This window comes from Netta rufina (genome assembly GCF_964035555.1).
Source record: "Netta rufina genome assembly, chromosome: 1".
NCBI lineage: Eukaryota > Metazoa > Chordata > Aves > Anseriformes > Anatidae > Netta > Netta rufina.
The window spans coordinates 118,702,329-118,723,855 of record NC_140123.1 but is presented as its reverse complement, the minus strand read 5'-3'; the positions used below and the strand labels follow the sequence as shown (position 1 = coordinate 118,723,855).

General features: G+C 41.7%; 2 protein-coding genes across 2 annotated transcripts; one reads left to right on the top strand and one right to left on the bottom strand.

The window, feature by feature from the left end:
- Positions 1-64: 64 nt before the first annotated feature.
- On the bottom strand, positions 65-9,708 carry TIPRL (TOR signaling pathway regulator). Its single transcript, XM_084292086.1, has 7 exons — positions 9,484-9,708; positions 6,379-6,558; positions 5,421-5,520; positions 3,802-3,933; positions 3,304-3,399; positions 2,519-2,581; positions 65-1,361 (listed from the first exon to the last, which is right to left on the bottom strand). The coding sequence occupies exons 1-7, from the start codon at positions 9,582-9,584 to the stop codon at positions 1,212-1,214; spliced, it is 822 nt and encodes a 273-aa protein (XP_084148212.1). The 5' UTR covers positions 9,585-9,708; the 3' UTR covers positions 65-1,211.
- A 2,951-nt stretch (positions 9,709-12,659) lies between these two features.
- GPR161 (G protein-coupled receptor 161) lies at positions 12,660-20,510 on the top strand (the record flags this gene model as incomplete). The annotated part of the gene is made up of 5 exons (XM_084306423.1): positions 12,660-13,102; positions 13,645-14,369; positions 15,841-15,945; positions 18,725-18,844; positions 20,263-20,510. The coding sequence occupies 5 exons, from the start codon at positions 12,660-12,662 to the stop codon at positions 20,508-20,510; spliced, it is 1,641 nt and encodes a 546-aa protein (XP_084162549.1).
- Positions 20,511-21,527: the final 1,017 nt, after the last annotated feature.

Below are 21,527 nucleotides of genomic sequence, written 5' to 3'. Positions count from 1 at the left end.
CCTACACGTCTAGCTCCCCCAATCTTAGACCAAACCATACACGTAATTTAGGATTTCCAAAAGCAACAGAATAATTTAAAGTTTAATCCACAAATTACTGATTTAAAACCATAACTGTATATGTGATCACACTTCTATTGATATTACAATTTAAAGAATTTTAAAAATAAACAAAAATTACATATCTGAAATATATGCTAGTATCCTTTTAAGGCCATTAAAGCTCCCGTTTCTCAATTTGTAATACCAGCATCCATTAGGGGTTGAAGATTAAAAAGCCCTCTTTTCCTCAGCCATAAGCCACACTAATTTAGCAAATTGAATATCAGAACAGTATAACCATCATACATGGGCACCATCTGGTATGTCCAACAGAAGGTAAATACAGTACAATGCATTTCCAATACAGCATGACTGCAGCAGCACAGAGACCCCAAGTACTAGTCTCCAGAACTGCCTAGAGAAATCTGGCTGACGTCAAACTATGCTAGTATTTGTGAAGAGACTTACCAGTTTTTGTGTCTGTTAAATCTCCAGCTTGTCTCCTGCTCTGAAGAGAATGTCTTACAAGTAAGGTAATTTTACCTTTATAAAGTGTCAAACAAATACAACTTTTCACTTCTCCTTAAAGCTATTCTCAGATGAAATGAATATTCTGAAGTTAGAAATCTAGATCAAAGATTCTAAGAAATAACTTGATCGGTTATCAGCTCACAGTAGAGGAAACCAAGCAAAAAGCATAGTTCAGGACTGAAAGCTCATAACATATGCAGAGGAATTTTATTTATTTTTACTGTAGACAATTTTTCAATAAAAATAAAATTAAGCCAATTTTATGTCTCTAGTAGTCTTTTGGCATCTGAGGGAGCAAATAACAGAATCTTCACAGAAGTGTTTGTGTTGGAGAGTCCAGGCAATATCCTGCCTAAGTGGCGAACTGAAGAGAACCTAGACTGAATTGTGAGAGTCCTCCAATGCCACTGAAGACTGTAATTCACCATCAGTCTATCAGATAACTCCAGATACAAGTTTAAAATAAACAAAGATCAAAAAATATTAGCAAAACCTGCTTGAAATGAATCCTGTTTTCTTTTAGGGCTACAGAAAAATTAGCCAAATACTTTATTCCACTAGTAGTGAAACCGTGCCCCTGGTAATGGCTACACAATCACATGATCTCCAGTCGAATTCAAGTCCATATAAAGTCACATTTATTTAGACTTAACACACGTGGTTTCCAGTGATGCTTCTGGGTTAGGCTCCAACTTCTCTGGGAATTCTAGCTTTTCACAGATCGTCTCCTTTATGGGTAGATACTGAGAGATCTCGTTAGGTTCCGTGAACAGGGAAGGTGGTACATGCTAAGAAGCAAAAATTTTAGACAAAATGAGTGGGGAGGCTAAAAAAAGGGGAAGGGGAATCCCAAAAGCAAACTTTTATGGACAGTTTATCTCTAATTCACCTAATTTAAACACTTGAAGTCAGATATCATTAGAGAAATTTGTGTTACAACTTCAAATACACATACATACAACCTCTTCCTTCATGCATGTATCAGTAGGTTAAAGAAAGGTATTTGATATTTTTAAGCAGCAGATTGTATGACCACAAAAAAGTCAGGGACATTCCAGATCTATAACGTTCATCATTTGAATGTAAGAAACTCTTTGAGAGTCTGTTTTTGGAAGAGACTAAAATGGCCACAACAGACCCCATGTTTAATGTCTTCTAGTCATTGTAACACATTTGATGGAGTTGTTCAGATTTAGCCATTAATAATTGGTATTTCAACACAGGTCTTAGTTTTACGAAGTCTACTACAGACATTGTTTAGCTTCTTATATGAAATACTAGAACTCATTGGATTTTAGTTTAATATTTGAAGAAATTAATTGGTTTAAGCTAATTTGTGTCTTTCTCTGTAGATTCCTCTAGACAACATAGTTTCAACACATACAAGACAATCGACAGAAAAACAGGAGACATTTTTACAGGTGAAGATAAAAAAAAAAAAAAGAAGGAAAGTAACATGAGTACCTAAAATCAGATATTGGGTCAAGAATAAAAATCAATTGTGGCACATTTGGAGTTGCAACTATTCTGAGCCACTGATGGAGTTTTATGATGAACTATTAAAGCTATTTGAGAAAAAATGAGTTTGTACCATCAAACAGATTTTATCCCCTAATACTACTTGTGAGCATATAACCAGCCCTGAAATTAAACACCATGGGAAATAGACAACCTGATTTTATGGCTGAACAGTTTTAAGAAATAAAATTTAAAAACTGTTAACTCAAAAGTAGAAAATATAATCCAATATCTTGTAATGTGATCAGTAACTCATCTACAAATGCAAATCTGCCCCGAAATCCCTAAAATAAATGCTACAGAAGTAGGACCTTCCCTCGGTTTAGACTGCAAACCTTTCAAAAGAACAACTTAGGTTGTTTTATGGTCCACACAGTAAATATTATTTCAAAAAGCAGACAGGAAAAAAAAATAAAAAATTTAATACCTTTAAACTTGATATTTTGCTTTCCCTGGATGTATATTCTCGCAACATGTAAGCCTTGTCAGCCTAATGGGGAAAAAATGCAAAAATTATTTACAAAATTATCATCTAATATCTGTGCAAAATGAGCACTGTAAACACATTCAATTTAGTAAACATTTGAGTTTGATTGACCAGATTTTCACCTGGGAGCAGACACATATGTTCAAATTCACAAGTACAGAGTAAGATGTGTAGCTAAATTGACTTTTCCAAAAATTATCTTTTTGCATGCAGGCACACAAAAAAAAAGACTGAATATTCTTCATAATTTTTACTCAGAACACCTACATCTATATGAATAGAGATAGACAGAATAAGCAAACCACAACTGTTATGGTCCGTCTTATTTATGGGATACTTGAACTCAGCATAGAACAGACAGTCCTTTGCAAGATGAAATTTGCAGTCATACACTAGACAAGCAAAAAAAAAACCATGTAAGAACAATATCACACTATTTACCGTTGTCTATTTTTTGTCTTGTAATGCCTCTCTAATCCATGTCTGTCACATGTATTTAAATAATTACTTCACACGAGCGATAGCCCACTGTGCTCATACAGTACCTATCACTTGGTTGCTGCTTCAGCACCACCATAATAAAATGCACTTGAAAGTTCAGTTCAGGTAACCTCTATGGCCCAAAATATTAGCATTAAATTACAGGAATATCAGAAGGTCTTCTCTGAAAGTAACACTGCAAAGGAGCATCTGTAAAATATTCATGGTGACGAACACGGGTTTACCTCATGATGAAGCCTTGTATCATTCATCCTGATAAGCACCCCATCAACTCGCAAGAAAAACCTCAGGAGCACAAAAAAGCTGGAAGGCATAACTCTCTGAAAAAATAAATATCTTTGATTCAGCATATTACAAAGCTTTATTTTAGGTATGCACTTATTTACATCAAAAATTTACACAGATAAAAGATAGTATGAGTGAGCTTTCAGTTTAAAGTCAAAATTTGGGCTGGTGACACACTGCAGCTATAACTGGACAGTGGGGCAGACTGTTTCAAAGGAGTCTTAGGATGCAGAAAGATGGAAAAGATTGTTGCCTAGAACAACTGACAGAAAGATTTCAAAATTTTCAATAAGACTGCATTTTTCAGAGCAAGAATAAAGAACTTTTCATTTTAAACTTCAAATCCCAGAAGAACCAACATGCAAAAAGTGACTACATTGTGCATACATTAGCTAGCTAGGTCACCAAGCCTCTTTTATCCACCTCTCTGTACTCACTATTTTTACACTCAAACTTGACACTCCATGATCATGAAGTTCATCTTCAAACAGAAGTACTTCTTCAAAAAACATAATTTGCTCTCTGGCTTTCAATTTCTCTGTATTTATGTGTTCTGTTGTAGGAACAACCTAAAGAAAATGATTAAGAACAGTTAGTATATGTAGTTCGGTGGCAAGTTAGTAAGTTTATCCTGATCTTAAGAATCCTCCAGTTCACAGTTTTCTGAAGGAAAAAGTTTTTGTATGTATTAAGCTCAGTGCTACGAAAGTCAAATAGTTAAAGTTACAATTAAAACTAAAAAGTGTCCAAGAGGAAACACTGATCAAAGCAAAAACCAAGAATGGAAAGTTCTGAATAAACTGTCCTCAGGGTACAGGTTTTGTAGGTTACAGTTGTAAACAATTCTGTTTACATTCTATATTTCAAAGCATTAAAAGATGCCTCATGTTTAACGTACAATGAGAAATTCTGGGTTATAAACAGTTTTCCATGCACTTGACATTTCTAGCCAACCACTAACCCTGAACAGTATTCCAAAAATAAAGCCCTTCCACAGAAATCAAGTACCTGTATTTCCCCCCCCCCATCTTGTGCTCCCTGTATATATTAATATTCTTTGGTTGCCTAAAGGCTATGGGCCAACAAGACAGTTTATTTTATGCTGTACTTTTAATTCCAGAGTAACTCAAGTGATCTGTAACCAACACAATCCTAGAGAATTAATATAGACTGCCTGGGAACTTCAGTCTAATTTTGAAGTAAATAAAGACAAAGGGGGGGAGGAGGGAACTGTCAGTTTAAATATGAGGAGTTCCTGTTGCAGAAAACAGAAGGCAATGAAAGCAGACAGATCAAGTTATCTGCTTTCACAAAATGGCAAGCAACACAGTAATAAGCACTATAGGCTCAGAGGACATCTTACTGCTCCCTACAACTACCTGAAAAGAAGGTGTGGGGAGCTGGGTGTCAGCTTCTTCTTGCAGATAACTAGTGATAGGACTAGAGGGAAAGGCCTCAAGTAGCACCAGGGGAGGTTCAGGTTGGAAATTAGGAGACATTTCTTCTCAGAGTGGTTAGGCATTGGAACGGGTTGCCCTGTGAGGTGGTGCAGTCACCATCTCTGGGGATGTTTAAGAAAAAGTTGGACCTGGTGCTTAGGGATATGGCCTAGTGGGTGATATTGGTGGTAGGGGGATGGTTGGACCAGATGATCTTGGAGGGCTTTTCCAACCATAATGATTCTGTGATACCAGAGAATTATGCAGCTGATACTTCTGTTGTGTGTGAGGAGCTCAGGGCCATCCAGCAACCACTGAAGATGCTCACGTGCTTTACTCTCCCAGTAAATCATCACTAAAGGACACAAATGTTCCTACTTAAATGATCCTAACATGTTTAAAAACAAACAAAAAGACACCAAAATGAAAGTTACTAAAGTAAGGCATGATTTGATTAACAGAAAATGATGAGACATGAAAAGCCCGAACTATACTTTGAAGTCAGAAACAAAGAACCATGTAAAATGTTAAAGAAGCCTACTGACAGCTTCAGAAAAGTGTTTTGTGTTGGACTGAAACAATAAGTAATCAGCATTTAACAAGAAAAAAATGCTCACCTTTAACGTTGCAGTATCTCCCAGCAATGTTCCTTTGTAGTCAGTTGTGTAAGTCCAGTCATACGGCTTGACTACTTCCTTAGTGTGCTCAGTCTCACTCCTCAAGAAGTGAAAAAGAATATAGCGTATTTTATAAAAATTATTAAAAACCTTACAACCTCACATAAGATTATGTATTATGATCCCCACACTTCAGTCCTAACTCCTCAAGAAAAACAGCAGTATTGTCTGTACTGGACTGATAATGTCAAGACTTAACCATCCAGTATTGCTTCTTTCACAGCATCTGTGTTTTCATTGTGAATTAGAAAACCCTTACCTGAATTCCTGGGCTAATACTATCTTAATCTTATGAGACAAAATAAAGGTTTTTAGTTTGGTGTGAACTCTAATTTTTTCAACAGTAGTCATTTGTACTTTGAGCAGGCACAATATAATCTGCTGACAACACACAGAAATGACTAACACTGCTATTTGCCTTAGTTTTTATGACAGCTTTGATTTCTTTCCTTGACTTATTCCTAAGTGCTCTACCACTAATTTGGTAAATACTAAGCAGTACAATTAGTTCTCATGCATGGTAATTGTCCTGCTATATTCCTAAGGCTAAGATGTTAGACATGTACAGTGTTTTGCACTTTGATACACCAAAAGACACAAACTTGTAATCCTTGAGGACCTACAAGTTTAAATAAACAGAAACAGAACTAAGCCATGTTAAACACATAGTTTACTTTAAGAAAGCCAGGAAGCAACGGAAAAATATAGCTGACCCCGTGTAGCAGATAGCATGATCATGGCAAAGAAAAGCTAGGTGACTTCTGTCATCAAGCACTGTATCAATGGCAAAACTAAATACACTGAGGTCTTCAGGAGCCCAGTCTGTGACTTTAACTACCTTACGACAGTTTCACATACAACACAATAGTACTTGCCCACTGGTGATAAAATACTGTACCTGCTCTCTTGCCACTCCTCTGCACAAGCCACTTTGATCATACCTTGACAATTATTGACACATTTTAAAGCATCTGTTGCATTGAACTCAATTCCAAAACCACGATCATGCTGTATTCTTAGGACATTGTCTCCAAACATCATCTCTGGCAGGGAAGGCATGTGTAATTCTTCAGCCAATCTGCATAGAAAAATATAAGTCCGATAAAGTGAGATCAGTCAGCTATAGTTCAGTGAAAGCAATCTGTTGTGGAGTACATATTCTCTAGACCGAGTACTTTGCATGACACCATCAGTATATTTTTACAAAATTTTGTTATTTTCCCTGACTGGAACTGCTGAATCTTTGATCTGAAGTGATTTTTCCACCTTAAGATTCTTTCCAAAGCTTTCCTTCTCCATCAGGCTAATACAAAAGCCTCATACACAGGGAATCAAAAAATATCCAACAAGCATGAAGTAGCAGATTTCAACCTGTTGCAGACAAACCCCTGGATGGTCTATGAACTGTTTTTGCAGGTGGCCAAAAAGAGGTTTTATGAAAGAGAACTTACTGTCAGCAAGTTTAAATTCACTATGCTGTGGTCCATACTGTCATCTTTGGAAGCTTACAAAAAAAAAGAGGTTGAAAACAACCCTGGCAGAGTACATTGAAAGTAAAATGCAGAAGACATTTCTGTGCCCTACTACTTTCCCAAGCTTGCAGAGGACATGTACTGGTATTTGTAATCTCTAAGCATGAAAGCCACAGACCTATACTGCATGAACTGAATGAGCATGATCCCTGCAGAAAATCTGAAGCTATCCTACCTCACTTTTTGTTTTATATCCATTTTTATACATATATTATATAAAAATAAATACATACACATTGAGCTTTATACACACACTGAGCTTATTTAGCAAAAGACTTCATATACTTCTACAATTTTCTCACTACCACTAAGTGCTTTATTTGTCAAGATTAAAGAGAACAAACATGGCATCTGAAGAGAAGAAAACTCTAGGAAATACAACTAATTGGGGAATATACAACATGGGGAGAAAAAAAAGCATCCTGCTCACAACTTTTGTATTGCTAATAATGCATTCCTGAACAAAAGTGGTTATTTCTATAATCCTGCAAATGAAAGAACATTATTTACTGCTCTCTGTTCTTACTCTTATTATATTGGTGTCTTCTCCCACATGCTTGTTGATAGGACGAGGAGAATGGGCTAAAGTTGTGCCAGGGGAGCTTTAGGTTGGATATTAGGAAGAACTGAAAGGGTTGTTAAGCATTGGAATGGGCTGCCCAGGGAAGTGGTTGAGCCTCCATCCCTGGAGGTCTTTAAAAGACATTTAGATGTAGAGCTTAGTGATACGGTTTAGTGGAAGACTGGCTAGAGTTAGGTCAGAGGTTGGACTGGGTGATCTTGGAGGTCTCTTCCAACCTAAGCGATTCTGTGATTATGCTAACCAAACGGAAACATAGCAAATTTGTAGACCTTGAAAGTATGATCCTATGCTTTTCCCAGAGAAGGTGGCACTTTTCCATTTTGAGTGCCCCTCAATCTGCAAAGACCAACCCCAGGACAGGAAGAAGTTGTGTAGCTATGGCTCTTTTAATCCTTCACATCTTTAGAGGTTGTCAAGGGACCTTTGTGATTTCTGCTTGACAGAAGTAACATTTCTACAGGTAATAATGATGTTCTCCAAGCAATAAAGAAGGCAAAATGCCAAAATAAATGCATTATAAAAAGACACTGACTAAAAGCACTTGCAGCTAGATAGTTTTTGACCCATCAAATTTGAAATGGAGAAATTGTTTTGGGTATCTCGTGTTAGGTACTAACCCCTGCATGTAAACAGCTCATTCTGGATTTTATTTCCCCACTCTGCAGAATCCTCTCCTTTCTTTCAAGCTTGCACTGTACCCCTTGAACCTTTATTTTTCTGCCTTTTTCAACACATTCTGAAAATCTTTGCATCCCTGAAAAGGGATAAAGGTACTTTTTGAAAGTTGCAGAGATAACGGTTGATTTTAAAACAGCTACAGTTAAAGAAAGAAACTGAATAGAACAGAAGATGAATGCAGCAGATAATTTGGCTTCTAGACTCTCTTGTTTACAGATAATGAAAAGAATTAACATCCTCCTGAGCTTAAGAATAAAGATCTTCATTTTTAAGGCTAATATCTTGCCCCAAAAGTCTTCACAAACTTGCCAGAAAAATGGGGTACTGTAATAAAAGGCCTTCTGCTGCAGAACACAGGCACAGCTTAGCTGAACGTTGAATCCTCTTTATATAGGAAGAAGTGAAACACAGGATTCAAATCTTTTTTTACCTGTAACTGCAAAAACTACAGCACAATTAGTTAAAAGTATTTAGTGAGAATAGATGGAAGAACATATCATTTTACACGTTTTGACACAGATATAAAAATAAAAAATATATTATGATGGTGTCATAATATATAAAGTTTACGTAGCTTAATATAATGTAGAAACAAAGTGTAAAACTCCATACCAGTGAACTTCAGCAAACAAATTTTCCTTGGAAAAACTGAAAGCAACCTGAATAGTTACCTTTAAAAAGAGTAACAAGATTTCTGTATATTAGATCCAGAAACTGAAATCAGTATCTGTCAAAGTCAGCTGCCACTAAAGTCAATTTAGCACTCAATAGCTGAACTGTTCAGTTTCACATTAGCAAATCTGACTTAAGTACTTGATGCTGACACAGCAGCATTTTCTGCAGCAGTTGAATGGAAATTGCTGGTAGAAGTAAGGAGCAGACATCAATTTTTAATGAACTACGCTGAAATAGGCATTACCGTAAGATGGTTTAGGAGTCTGGTGATCGCATTTAAAGGCATCTTAACGTCCCTCAAAAGGTAATTAAGAAAAGCAAGCTTCTAGTCAGGGGGCTTCAGGTCCAGGCCTCCCAAACCGTTACGCATCGTTAAAAACAACATCTGCAACCCCAACCACCCCGGTTTCCCCCGCCAGAGCATCCTCCTAGGAGAGAAAACCGAGCAAGACGACGACCAAGCGAGGCTCCGGCGCGGGCAGGGCCTCCCCCCAACACCCCCAGAGAAGGCCCAGGCTGCCGGGGCCCGCCTCACCTCTCGGCCTGCGCCGACTTCATGATGTGCGTGCGGGCGGCGCTCAGCCGCCACGGCCCGAAGGTGAAGTCGCGCCGGCTGCTCTGGAAAACGGGGTGCATGGCGCAGCCGCCGGGAAGGGGCCGCCAGGGGCGAGGCGAGGCGAGGCGATGTGGGGCGGCTCTGCCCGGCTCCCTGCCGCAGCCCTAACGGCAGCAACGGCGCCGCCACAACCGCCGCAACCGCCTGCCCCTTCCGGCAGCGGCTGGGGGCGGCGCCCGAGCTCGCCTCAGCCCCGCGGCGCCCTCCCGCCCCGCCCGGTTGTCGCCTCGGGGTGTTTCGTGGACCCGCTATGTCCGTATGGACACGGGGGTGAAGGCATCCCGCGCTGGCTGGTTGTGCTCTGGAGTGTTGTCTAAAGGGGATCTTCAAAAAGCGTCAGAATTAAAGCCAGAATTCCCGTAGAAAGCCCTTGGTACCGCTGGCTGTGAAGGGGGTAAAACCCTTCCGGGATGCACGAAGAGGGGGGCAGTCCCGCTTTTCTGCATCACTGGGGAAGGCTGGCATTAGGGATGTACAAGCACAGTACCTAGGCTGTCCTTTGCACCTCCAAGTATACCTCTTTGCTTCTTGGGAAAGAAGAAACACCCGTTGCAAGACACCTTTTGTATTACTTTTAATAGTTTCCGGGGAGGCTAGGAGGTTAACAATTGAGATGTGCCCCTCTCTACGTGCCTGACTTGTCCCACATGCTTGGGTGAGTGATTTCTCCTGCTGTGGAAAATGGATTCCTGGGTTTATGCCGAGCCTCTGAGCCTTGAACAGGGCTCTGAGGTGCCACAGTGGTGGGATGCACAACTCTGTCCCCACTGGAGCTGAGAAGTCCTGGGGCTTACCAAGGATGATAAACCGAGCAGAGCCAGGCTGTGACTACAGGAATCCTAGAACCATTAGGGTTGGAAAAGCCCTCCAAGATCATCTGGTCCAACCATCCTCTTACCACCAATGTCACCCACTAAGCCATGTCCCTAAGCACCAGGTCCAACCTTTCCTTAAACACCCCCAGGGACGGTGACTCCAAGACCTCTCAGGGCAACCCGTTCCAGTGCCTGACTGCTCTTTCTGAGCAGAAATGTCTCCTCATTTCCCACCTAAACCTCCCCTGGCACAACTTGAGGCCATTCCCTCTAGTCCTATCACTAATTATCTGTGAGAAGAGGCTGACCCCAAGCCCCCCACACCTTCCTTTCAGGTAGTTGCAGAGAGCAGTAAGGTCTCCCCTGAGCCTCCTCATCTCCAGACTGAACACCCCCAGTTCCCTCAGCCGCTCCTCACAGGACTTGTGCTCCAGGCCCCTCACCAGTTTCGTAGCCCTGCTCTGGACATGCTGCAGGACTATGATGTAGTGAGGGGCCCAAAACTGAACACAGCACTCGAGGTGCAGCCTCACCAGAGCCGAGAACAGGGGGACGATCACCTCCCTGCTGGCCACACAATCCCTGAGAGGAGCACGGCGAGCAGCGCCGGCGGAGCCGCGGCGACCCCCTCCCCTGAGCAGGGCGGGGGCTGTCGGAGGGAAAATGGAGGGAGGCGGCGGTGGGTGGGGAGAGGGAGGGAGAGGGGGCGAGCGCGGCGGGGCGGGGCGGGGGCATGGCGGGGGAAGGCCGGGCGCCGCTCCGCGGGCGGCTGCGGGGGGTCCGGGCCGCCCTCAGCCGCCAGCTCCCGCCCTGGCGAAGACGGCGGCGGGTGAGTGCGGGACGGGGCTGGGCGGGGGGCGCCGGGCCCCGCTCTCCGCCGAAGGGGCGGGCGGGGACGGTGCGGGGCTGCCCGAGGCGAGGCGAGGCGAGGGATGCCCGGGGGAAGCCGGCCCCCGCCGGGCCCCCGGCCTTTGTTCGCTGCCGGAGGGAGCGCGGGGGCAAAATGGAGGCGCTCCCCGAGCCCTCGGGCCGCCCCCCTCAGCCGGTCGCGGCTGGGTGCCCGTCGGGTTTTCTGGGCGCTTTCTCCTCCTCCTCCTCCTCCTCCTCCTCCTCCTCCTCCTCGTCCCGGTGAGGCGGGACCGGGCGCAGCCCTGAGGGGATGGGGCGGCCGGCGGGCACCCGCGGAGGGAAACTTGAGGGGAAGAGCCAAAGAGCTAAGCAGCGTTTTACAAAATACGGCCCGATAATGCCTTCACTTAGGCTCTAATCTAGTTAAAAATCAAGGAAAAGATGGCTTGGCAGCCTGACACTGCTGCCGAGGGGCCCAGCAGCCTCACGGGTGGAGGGGCGCTGGGTGTGCCGGCCGGTTGGGAGCAGCGGGTGGGCACGGCCACCGCTGAGGTAACTCTCTTCAGTCCCGGATTTCCAAACATCAACTTTGCATTGAAAAGTTGGAACCAAACTCTTTGTCGTCTTCAAACCCTGAGATGGGACAAAATGAGGTTGCGAGTCAGTGGGGTGGGTGCTGAGCACTGAGAAATCACATTTTAAGGGTTCTCAAACGTTATTATAGGGTGGACCACAGCTTAATGCAAAGTGTCTATTGAACCTGCTGTACTGAAGGCTACTTCACCCTCATCCTTCAATACTGGTGATAAAATTGAATTGCTGATGTAGCTAAGATGATTGTGAACATGGAGAAGTGAGATTTGGAGAGTAGTGCAATGATCCCTGAGTCTTTGAATGTTACTTGGCAACTGTTAAGAAAGTCAGCAGGGTATGACTAGCCAGGCATCCACAGACCAGCAACAAATGCTGCATAGGCAGAATACTGGGTAAAAATAGGGATAAACAGGCAGAATTTAAAAAAAAAAAAAAGGGGGGGGGGGAGGAGGGATGGAATGTTTAAAAAAAAGTGTATTTTAAATAAGAGAAACAAAGACTAATAGTTACATTATTATTGTTTCTTCATGGCCTAGATGAAGGGACTGTGAGATGTACAGCTCATAAGTATGGCTTAGAAACAAATAAGATACCTAGAAAAATTGTAAATAAAATGTATTAATTTAGTTTCCTTTCCCTCCCTTTTTTTGTCTTTCAGATAGTTTCTTCACTTTTCTAGGCGTGGCTCTGTCATTGACTTCTAGTGTACCTGTAGGCAATCTCCTGTCCCTTCACTTTCCCATCTAAAATGGTTTCCTGCATCCCACAGGTAAAGTTTAATTAATGCAGACAAATGGTCTCTCCTCCTTGGAGAGGGTGTGAGGAAATCTTGCCTGAATGTTTCTGAGTGGTGGTGTTCTACTTCTAGCTGCTCAGCATGTCTTGGCTGCTCCTGCTCTGTGCGCTCTGACCATGAGCAGCAATTCCTCCCTCAGCAACGCGAATGGCCTGAGGAACCTCACCACGCAGGAGGACGGCGCAGTCAGAGTCACTGAGTCCATTGCTATAATCGTCATTGCTATTTTCATCTGTTTGGGCAACCTTGTGATTGTCGTCACCCTCTATCGGAAGTCTTACCTTCTCACATTGAGCAACAAGTTTGTGTTCAGTCTGACACTCTCCAACTTTCTGCTCTCCGTACTGGTGCTACCTTTTGTTGTTACCAGCTCCATCAGGCGGGAATGGATCTTTGGAGTCGTTTGGTGCAATTTCTCAGCCCTGCTCTACATGCTGATCAGCTCAGCCAGCATGCTTACTCTTGGACTCATAGCTATAGATCGGTAAGCAGCTTTTTATAATGAATGATAACTGATTGCCTAGTCATTCTACAGGGTGTCTTGTTGGCTGTTCATAGAGTGGAGAAGCAATGCACTGGATCACACTGAGTGCTGTTGCAATGTCATTTTCCTTCAGCCTCCTGTGAAATTTTGACAGAGAGAACAGAAGACAGTGTTGTCATGATGATATAAACTGACAATACATTTAGATTTTTTTTATGTTAATGATGCTGTAATAATGTATTACCTGAGAAACAAGAAGTAATGGTTTAAAATTCCGTATTATACTCTACACATATAGGGACAGATTTAATAGATATACTTGTGCCTTCAGTTGAGTTTTACAATCTTGTCTGCAAAGATCTATATTCTTATATGCAATTATTCTTAAAAGAGTCCCTAAGGCTTGAGGTTTGGAGAAAAGAGCTTGTTCTATAAGTAGAACTATATATCAACATAATTAAAATATGCTCTTTTTTACTGTACATCTCTTGTGCTCCTGTTGACTTTTTCTTTTTCTTTTTTTTTTTTTTTGGGTCCTCCAGGTACTATGCTGTCCTGTACCCTATGGTTTACCCAATGAAGATTACAGGCAACAGAGCAGTGGTAGCTCTTGTGTATGTGTGGCTACACTCCCTTATTGGCTGCCTCCCTCCTCTCTTTGGCTGGTCATCTTTGGAATTTGACCAGTTCAAGTGGATGTGTGTGGCCGCCTGGCACAAAGAGGCTGGTTACACTGCCTTTTGGCAGATCTGGTGCGCATTGCTGCCTTTCGTGATCATGATGATCTGCTATGGGTTCATATTCCGTGTGGCTAGGATTAAAGCCCGCAAAATCCACTGTGGTAGTGTTGTCATTGTGGAGGAGGACTCCCAGAGGAACGGGAGGAAGAACTCCAGCACCTCCACGTCCTCCTCGGGCAGCCGAAGGAACGCTTTCCAAGGGGTCGTGTACTCTGCGAACCAGTGCAAAGCCTTCATTACCATCTTGGTAGTCATCGGCGCTTTTGTTATCACATGGGGGCCTTACATGGTAGTAATTACATCAGAGGCCCTTTGGGGAAAAAACAGTATTTCCCCTGCCTTGGAAACGTTAGCTACGTGGTTGTCCTTTTCCAGTGCCATTTGCCACCCCTTAATTTACGGACTGTGGAACAAAACAGTGCGCAAGGAACTTCTAGGAATGTGCTTTGGGGATCGGTATTATCGCGAATCCTTTGTTCAGCGGCATAGGACTTCGAGATTATTCAGTATTTCCAATAGGATCACAGGTAAGACACATAGCTGCAAAAGGTACTCTCTTAATACCATTAAGAGCAATGTTGGTGTGTGTTTGGCATGTTTCAGAGCTCTGTAAAAAGTGGGATGTTTCTGGAGGCTTCAGCAGTCTTGTTTGGTTTATTGCAGACACTTGGAAGAAGAATGTTTTTTTGTGGGAGTTAACCTCTTTCTCCTACTCTAGTAAAATTTTTCCTTCTAGAGAAGACACAGTGATGAGGTTGATAAAAAATTATTTTTTTTCTCTGAAACTGTTTTCACATACCTGCCATTTCACTCTATCTAGATTTGAGCACTACAAGCAGTGCATTTTGCAGCACATAAAGCACACTAGCTTTATGCTGCAAGTCTTTGAGATTCACTAAAGTTACTAAATCTGTAAATTCAGGTTTTAGTTTTAGTGGTTGTGAAGAAAAGATCATAAACAGTGTTAAACTACATAAAGTACTAAAACTATTTGATGTGTCCCTAAGTTGCAGGCTGAAGACTCCAGATGCTCAGAGCTTCTTTTTTTTAGGTAGTAATACAGTGAAATTCGGGTTTTTTGATCCTACTTAGAATCTTCCAAAACCAGGAAATCTTTATGGTGTTCCTTGGGGCATTTTGTGCAGAGCTGGGAACTAAAGTTATGTAATTGGGAACAAAGATCTGAAATGTAGAAGGAAAGGGAGAGCAGCAAGACCTCTGTTTCTGCAACCTAGAATCACAAGGAGAGACTCCCATTAAATGAAGGAGTTGTGCAGCTGCAGCCACATCACAAGTTGCGAGAGTGCAATAGATCTCTTAACACTCCTCCCTTCCATATATCTGTGTAGAGGAGGTGCTGCGGATGAATTCATTGGCAACTGGAATGGGAGGGAAATGACAGATCTTTTTCCAAGCGATAAGAAACTGATAGCTTCAAATTTGCTAGGTGTACCAGCTAGAGGCTGGTAGAAAAAAAATAATCTTCCTGCAGGATCCAAATACAGCATCTGTGTAAGAATCCTGGATTTTTCTCCCTTCTTGAGGAGTTGAGAGAAGCTGGGTGTCTCAGTGCCCCGGCCTTGCAGGTAAACTTCCTGCCATGCTAATGGCCCGTTGCAACTGCTGGTGGCTACCAGGTTGTTTTCTGGCTAGAAGGAGTCTGACAAATGGCCCCATCTCTCCGTGTGTACGCTCTGTGTTCAGCCTGGTGTGCTGATAAAACAGGCAATTGCAAAGAGAGTGTGAGGGGGAGAGATGGTTCAGGTAGAAAGGAAACTTGCCATGTGGAACGACTCCAAGGATATGTGAAAGCTGCTGACTTTACTTCTAAGATGAGAGGTCCAGGTGCTGTGCACTCTGGATGAGCAGGGTAAGTTTTATGTGTTTGTGTGGAATAAAGTAAAGTTGGTATTACAGGAAGTTGTATTACTGGAGGAAATTTTTACTTTTATAGACTCCTTAACCATCCGTTGTGTAATGAGAATGAATCTTTTGCAGATTTGGGGCTGTCGCCTCATCTTACTGCCCTCATGGCAGGTGGACGGCCATTAGGAAACAGCAGTAGCACAGGAGACACAGGTTTCAGCTGTTCACAGGATTCAGGTAACTAAAAAATCTCTTGCTCTTTTCTTGGGCAGAAGTTTGCACTTGTAACTTGGCAGAACTCTCTGGGGCAGTCTATTTGCATACTCAGATGACTCTTGGTGGATGGATAACATGAAGCATCTGTTCCAGCTGTCACAACAAAACTGCTGCAGTTCTTTTCCTTCCTTGCTCTCAGTGTATGTATTCGCAAAATACTGTTTACTCTAAGGAATAATGACCCTCACTTGGTAATGCTTCTAGGGAACAGGAAACACTGCTCATGCTTTTCTCCTTCAGTCTCTATCGTTCTTCAGGGTCTTTCCCTGTATCCACAACGAACAGAGCAACAAAGTGCCATGGAGAATGCTTCTGTTTCCTAGTTTGCAATAGGCCTTGTCACAATTCATCCTGCAATCAAAACATGGCCACTTAAGATGGTTTCAGCTTGGAGTTGCGTCACTACTTAACATCTCAACTGAAGATGGTTTACAAAAACGGGAAAAAGTGCTCAGGCAGTAATTTTCTATTCAGAGCTGTAGCTAGATTTTTCTGGCGGTTATTTCAGCTACCACCCCATAACTGCGCTGTAGTTATTTTAAGGAGTATTTCTGCTCTATATACACCAGAGGGTGATCTAACATTTACTTGGCATCAGAGGTTTGTTTCTTACGTTTCTAAAGGAAGTCTAAGGAGCTGTGATTTATTCTGGTAGTGGTTTTATGCTGGTAGCTCTATGCCTACTGTGGGTATTCTGCAGCCATATATTATAAATGAGAGTAACATTGTATGAAACCTGCCTCATTTGAGAATATGGTACGTTATCATCTTTTGAGGAATGATATCAAGCAGTTTAAACAAACCAACCAAATTCATATCTAGTACCATTAGAAGTGCAGCAGTTGGTTATGGAGGGGATACAGTACATCTGGGAGTGGATGCATAGTTCTCCACTGTGAAATTGGATGCCTTTACTAGGAAGAAGTAAAGAGCAGAACGAAGTCTTAGTTCATCTTCAGTGCTACCCGCTGCAGTAAATGATCCTGTTGCCTGCAGTGCAGTGCCTGTACCTACCCTACCATGGTAGATGGAGGCTGGACTTTTCACAGTGTAAAAAACAAACAAACAAAAAAACAGGTGAAGCTGTGAGAGATTAAAAAAAAAAATACAAGCAGTGCCAGCTGTATACAAAACAGTGAAGTGGGAGATCTGAGTCCTGATATCTAGAAATGCTGCCTCAGATCAGTTATTCCAAAGGACAGATCTACCACATAAGAGGCTGGTCTCTTCACTAGCTTCATCTGAAAAAACACAGTGAACCAGCACACTCAAAAAAAAAATGTGCTAAAATTCTGTTTCACAGAAGAAAGTATTTCTTTCTTGCTAGCACCACCTTTCCATTATACACTGTATTTCTGAGGAGGATTCTGTATCTTTCGAGATCAATAAGTCAACTATTTTCAGTAGACACAGCCTCAAACCCCAGCTGATCCACAGAACAACACAGCAAGTTGGTAGCTTACTTTGTGCTGTGTCTTAGGTCAGCAGCTCATTCTCCTGTGTACTGAAGGGAGGCGCATGGCAGAGCATGCAAGTTTAACTGAAAGAAAAAATTATCGCTTTGTTGACAATTCATTGTTATATAGCAAAGACTAGACCTATTGAGCAGCATGTTGTTCTAGAGGTACGTTCCCACTGATGTCTTTCTCTCGCTTCCTGTAAAATTGGCATTGGAACACCTCTTCATTACAAAAAGAATAAATTTGGGAATTAAAAGCATTGAGGTGGATGAGGAGGGATGTGAAGTCGCCATCTGGAGGAGTTAGGAAACCTGTGAAGGCTCTTTGTCCAATGCTTGTTGCTGTGTGACAGGAGTAAGTGGACTGAAAATAAAGTTTTAAAGATAGAGCCAGGTGAAGCTGTGCCTTGCGACAGTGGTGTCTCTGCGGGCTGCTCCCTCAGCATAGTCCTAGCATCTCCCTGAAATATTTGCTTTGCTTCTCCCCTATACAGCAGAGACAGCAGCATTGCTGGTTGCAGGGCTAGGTTGCAGTTGTGCCCTTTGTGTGAAACCATTGCAGAGTTGTCACGGTGAATTTCCTTGTCCTCATACACTCTGTTTTATATTGGAGAGGTGCAAAGCGAATCCTGGGAGGTGAAAAAAAAAAACAAACTCATAAGCTGAAAAACTGACTCATCAGACAAAAATTATTCCCAGACAGCAAGCTTTTTTTTCCTATTAAAATACACTTAATGAAAATCAAAATATGTTGTCAGAGACAAAGTAAATTGTACAGAAAAATTCTCCAGTTCAGATTTCCATTTGTCTGATTACAAGCATGACATTTGGCAGCTCTGGTTGTCTGCTTCTCAAGTGGCCATTGTTAGCCTCCGTCTTGATTAGGAGATGTGGAAGTTTCCCTCAACTTCACCCTTTATTTACTGAAGGTAAGGTTTCACCTTTGCCTGATGTCCTATTGATGTTATAATCTCTGCAGTTGAGCATTTTGGAGCTGCTTGAGGTTTTAGATTGCTAATGAGAAAATATTTCCAAAGCCTTTCAATGAAAACTCTGATCTCGTTTTTTGTTTTTGTTTTTTTGATCTTCATCTTCATCTTTGCAGTATTTAATTGAAACTGAAATTTACCCACAAAAGCTGTGTTTAGATATCTTTTTAAGGGACTGCTGTAGACTGAAAAGTTTTTGCCACCGCTTCAATTTGGCTCATCTTTTCACATGACTTTGTTATTGCATGCTGGTGTTGCTCTGTATTGCCTGAGAATTCTTGCTTTGTTTCAGGAACAGAGGCAATGCTTCTTGAAGACTATAGCTCAGATGGCCCTTCTGTCCCACACTGCGTCTGTCCTCCTCGAAGGAGGAGTTCAGTGACATTTGAAGATGAAGTTGAGCAAATTAAAGGTGGGCTTAGGGGTAAGTTCTCCCCCCTTTCTCTTTTCTTTCTCTTTACTGAGAATATTTATCAGTAGATAGAGGTGGAAATAGATGAACCATTTACAGTTTTCTTTTCCAGTTAGCTCACTTGTTTGTTCTGTGCTAGAATAGTGTTAGCGTGATGATCTGTAAATATGTCATGGTTAGTTTAATTTCAGCTGATGATTATGAGAATATGGACTATAAGACGTGATAATTGGTGTCTGAATTTACTAAATAATGACTGTGGACAGAACAAAAATGAACAGAATGCCTCCAAGTATCAAGTAATAATTAAGCTTGGCTGATTTTTATGTTTCTGAAATAATAAGGTTTCCTATGGAATTTTCTCTTCAAACATCTCAGCAAAATTTATTTTTCCCTCTTACAAGGGGGCAGACATCTAATTTTTTTTTTTTTTTTTTGTGCAGTTCAGTGAAGAAGGGAGGTGTTAGTGCAAAAGTTCTTTGTGGGTTTAGCAAATTTTAATGGTATTTCTGAGGGTTTTCAAAGTGACTGAAGCTTTTGATTCCAGCAGCCTCATTTAAAAAGTGCATTTAGAATGAACACCTGTGTCTTTGACCTCTTCTGGTGTGCAAAACTCTAGCTTCTCCCCTGGAAGTGGAACTGAGTTCCACAGTGTGGGCTGGAACAAATTTAAGCCTAAGGACAGTAGACTGCTGATTTTTTTTTTTTTATTTTTTTTTTTAACTACATGGAAGAAGCTCTTGGAATTTGGGGATTGTAAATCCATAAACACAAAATCTGATGTTTGTCAGTTTTAAAACGTTGTAAAATTGTTCTTAGGCTCCACTGTTGATGTCAGTGAAGTATGAGATCTTATTCCAAATGCAGTGGGAATGCCTGGAAGGTTTTAAGTCCAGTTTACAGCAGAGGAAGTACAAATTGAGAGTGAGAGTTCTGGTCCTGTCTTCTGAATGAATTCTTGCCTGATGCCAGGCAAATATCATCGTCCCTAATCCTGTAGTCTAGTAGGTAGAAACTGGGCTGTCAACTTGAGTTGGGTATAAATTCGGACTAATAAACTCCTGTGTGCATAGGCTGAGAAAATCATTCAACATACACTTAATTACGTTAAACATCGTGTATGGTTAACATATAATGTTTAACATGTATGTAGGGATTTTGCTCCATCAGATCTCATTTGTTTTCACTTGAATTGGAGGTAGTCTTCTTCTTAACCTGTGGTCACTCTGAAGCTTTGTGATTGTAGAATGATTTGGGAATCCTGGTACTTCTTGGTAGATGTGCTGTGTAGGGTCATTACTTTACAAAAGGCATGGTCATAACTTTTCAAAACGATCAGTATTCAAGCATTTGCACAGCCATGCTGTTAGACTGCTAATGTTCTGATACACTGCTGATTGTTTCTTCTTGTCTTTCAGAAGCTGCAAAGAATTCTGTTCTTCACGTAAAAGCTGAAGTCCATAAATCTCTGGACAGTTACGCATCCAGTTTAGCCAGGGCTATTGAAGCTGATGTGAAAATCAGCTTGTTTGGGGAAGGTGCTTTACCAGGAGCTCTGTTCCCTGTGCGGACTCTGCCAGGAAGCAGCATGAACACACGGCGTGGTATCAGGCCTCATGCTAGCCAAAGACTTCAACTGCAGAGCATCGATGAAGGGAATATTTGACAGGAGGACTAGAGGAAAAAAAAAAAATGGAACAAAACCACTAAGCGGGACCTACTCTGTCTATTACTGTTTTAATGGAAACAGGATACCTTGTTGTTTTCAGTGTTTTTTCAACACTTGAAAGCCAGTTGAATTCTGGTACTTGCATCAGCATTTCACAGCAGTGTTTGCTTACTGTTTAGGGTGCTATTGACTCTTTTGTGCCGTGTCTTAAGTCTATCACACAAGGCATAGGAATGCAGGGTTTGGTTTCCTCAGCCAAATCATTAGTCCATCAAATCTTGTGTCCATTTTTGGCCAAAGCTGATAGAGGAATGAAAAAGGACAAGTATGTGCAGTATTTAAATAACAACTGTAGTGATACTTTTCTGGCCACCTGGATCATCAGTTTATACTTGATAGCTGGAGTGTTCTGATAGGAGCTCATACTTTGGATACTACATACAGTCTTAGTGTCACAGACTTCCAAATGATGAAGCATGGACTTCATTAAGGGACAAAAATTGAACTTTACCAATAGCTCATGCACATCAAGGTTCCACTTACCCTTGCCAGCAGATATTTCTGGCTGTTTGTCAGAATGCTAGATATGAAACCGAATTGTACATTGCTTCTGCTTTACGAGACACCAGCTGCTCCAGATGTAACGGGTAGGAGCACGCCAGTGCTGGAAATAGCACAGGTATTTGGGGAAACTGTCAATGCAGAGTTCTTAGTTCTCTAAGAACTTCAGTTCCCTGGTTTTGCTTTTACTCAAAGGGCATGCTCTACAGCTGCAGGAATACAGGATATAAATATGGTATTACTACTTTAATGATATATTCAGGATTCATCTTTTGTATAGAAGGAAGTTCTATGAATTATTTTTTAATCATGGGGGATGTAGTATTTATGCAATAATTACCTCAGTGCATATATTTCTTGGAGTTTTGATTCATTAATCTGTAGAATAAGAACATTTAGCACTTACATTGCACTTTGCATGTTTCAAGCACTGTACAGACATGACCTTGTTAG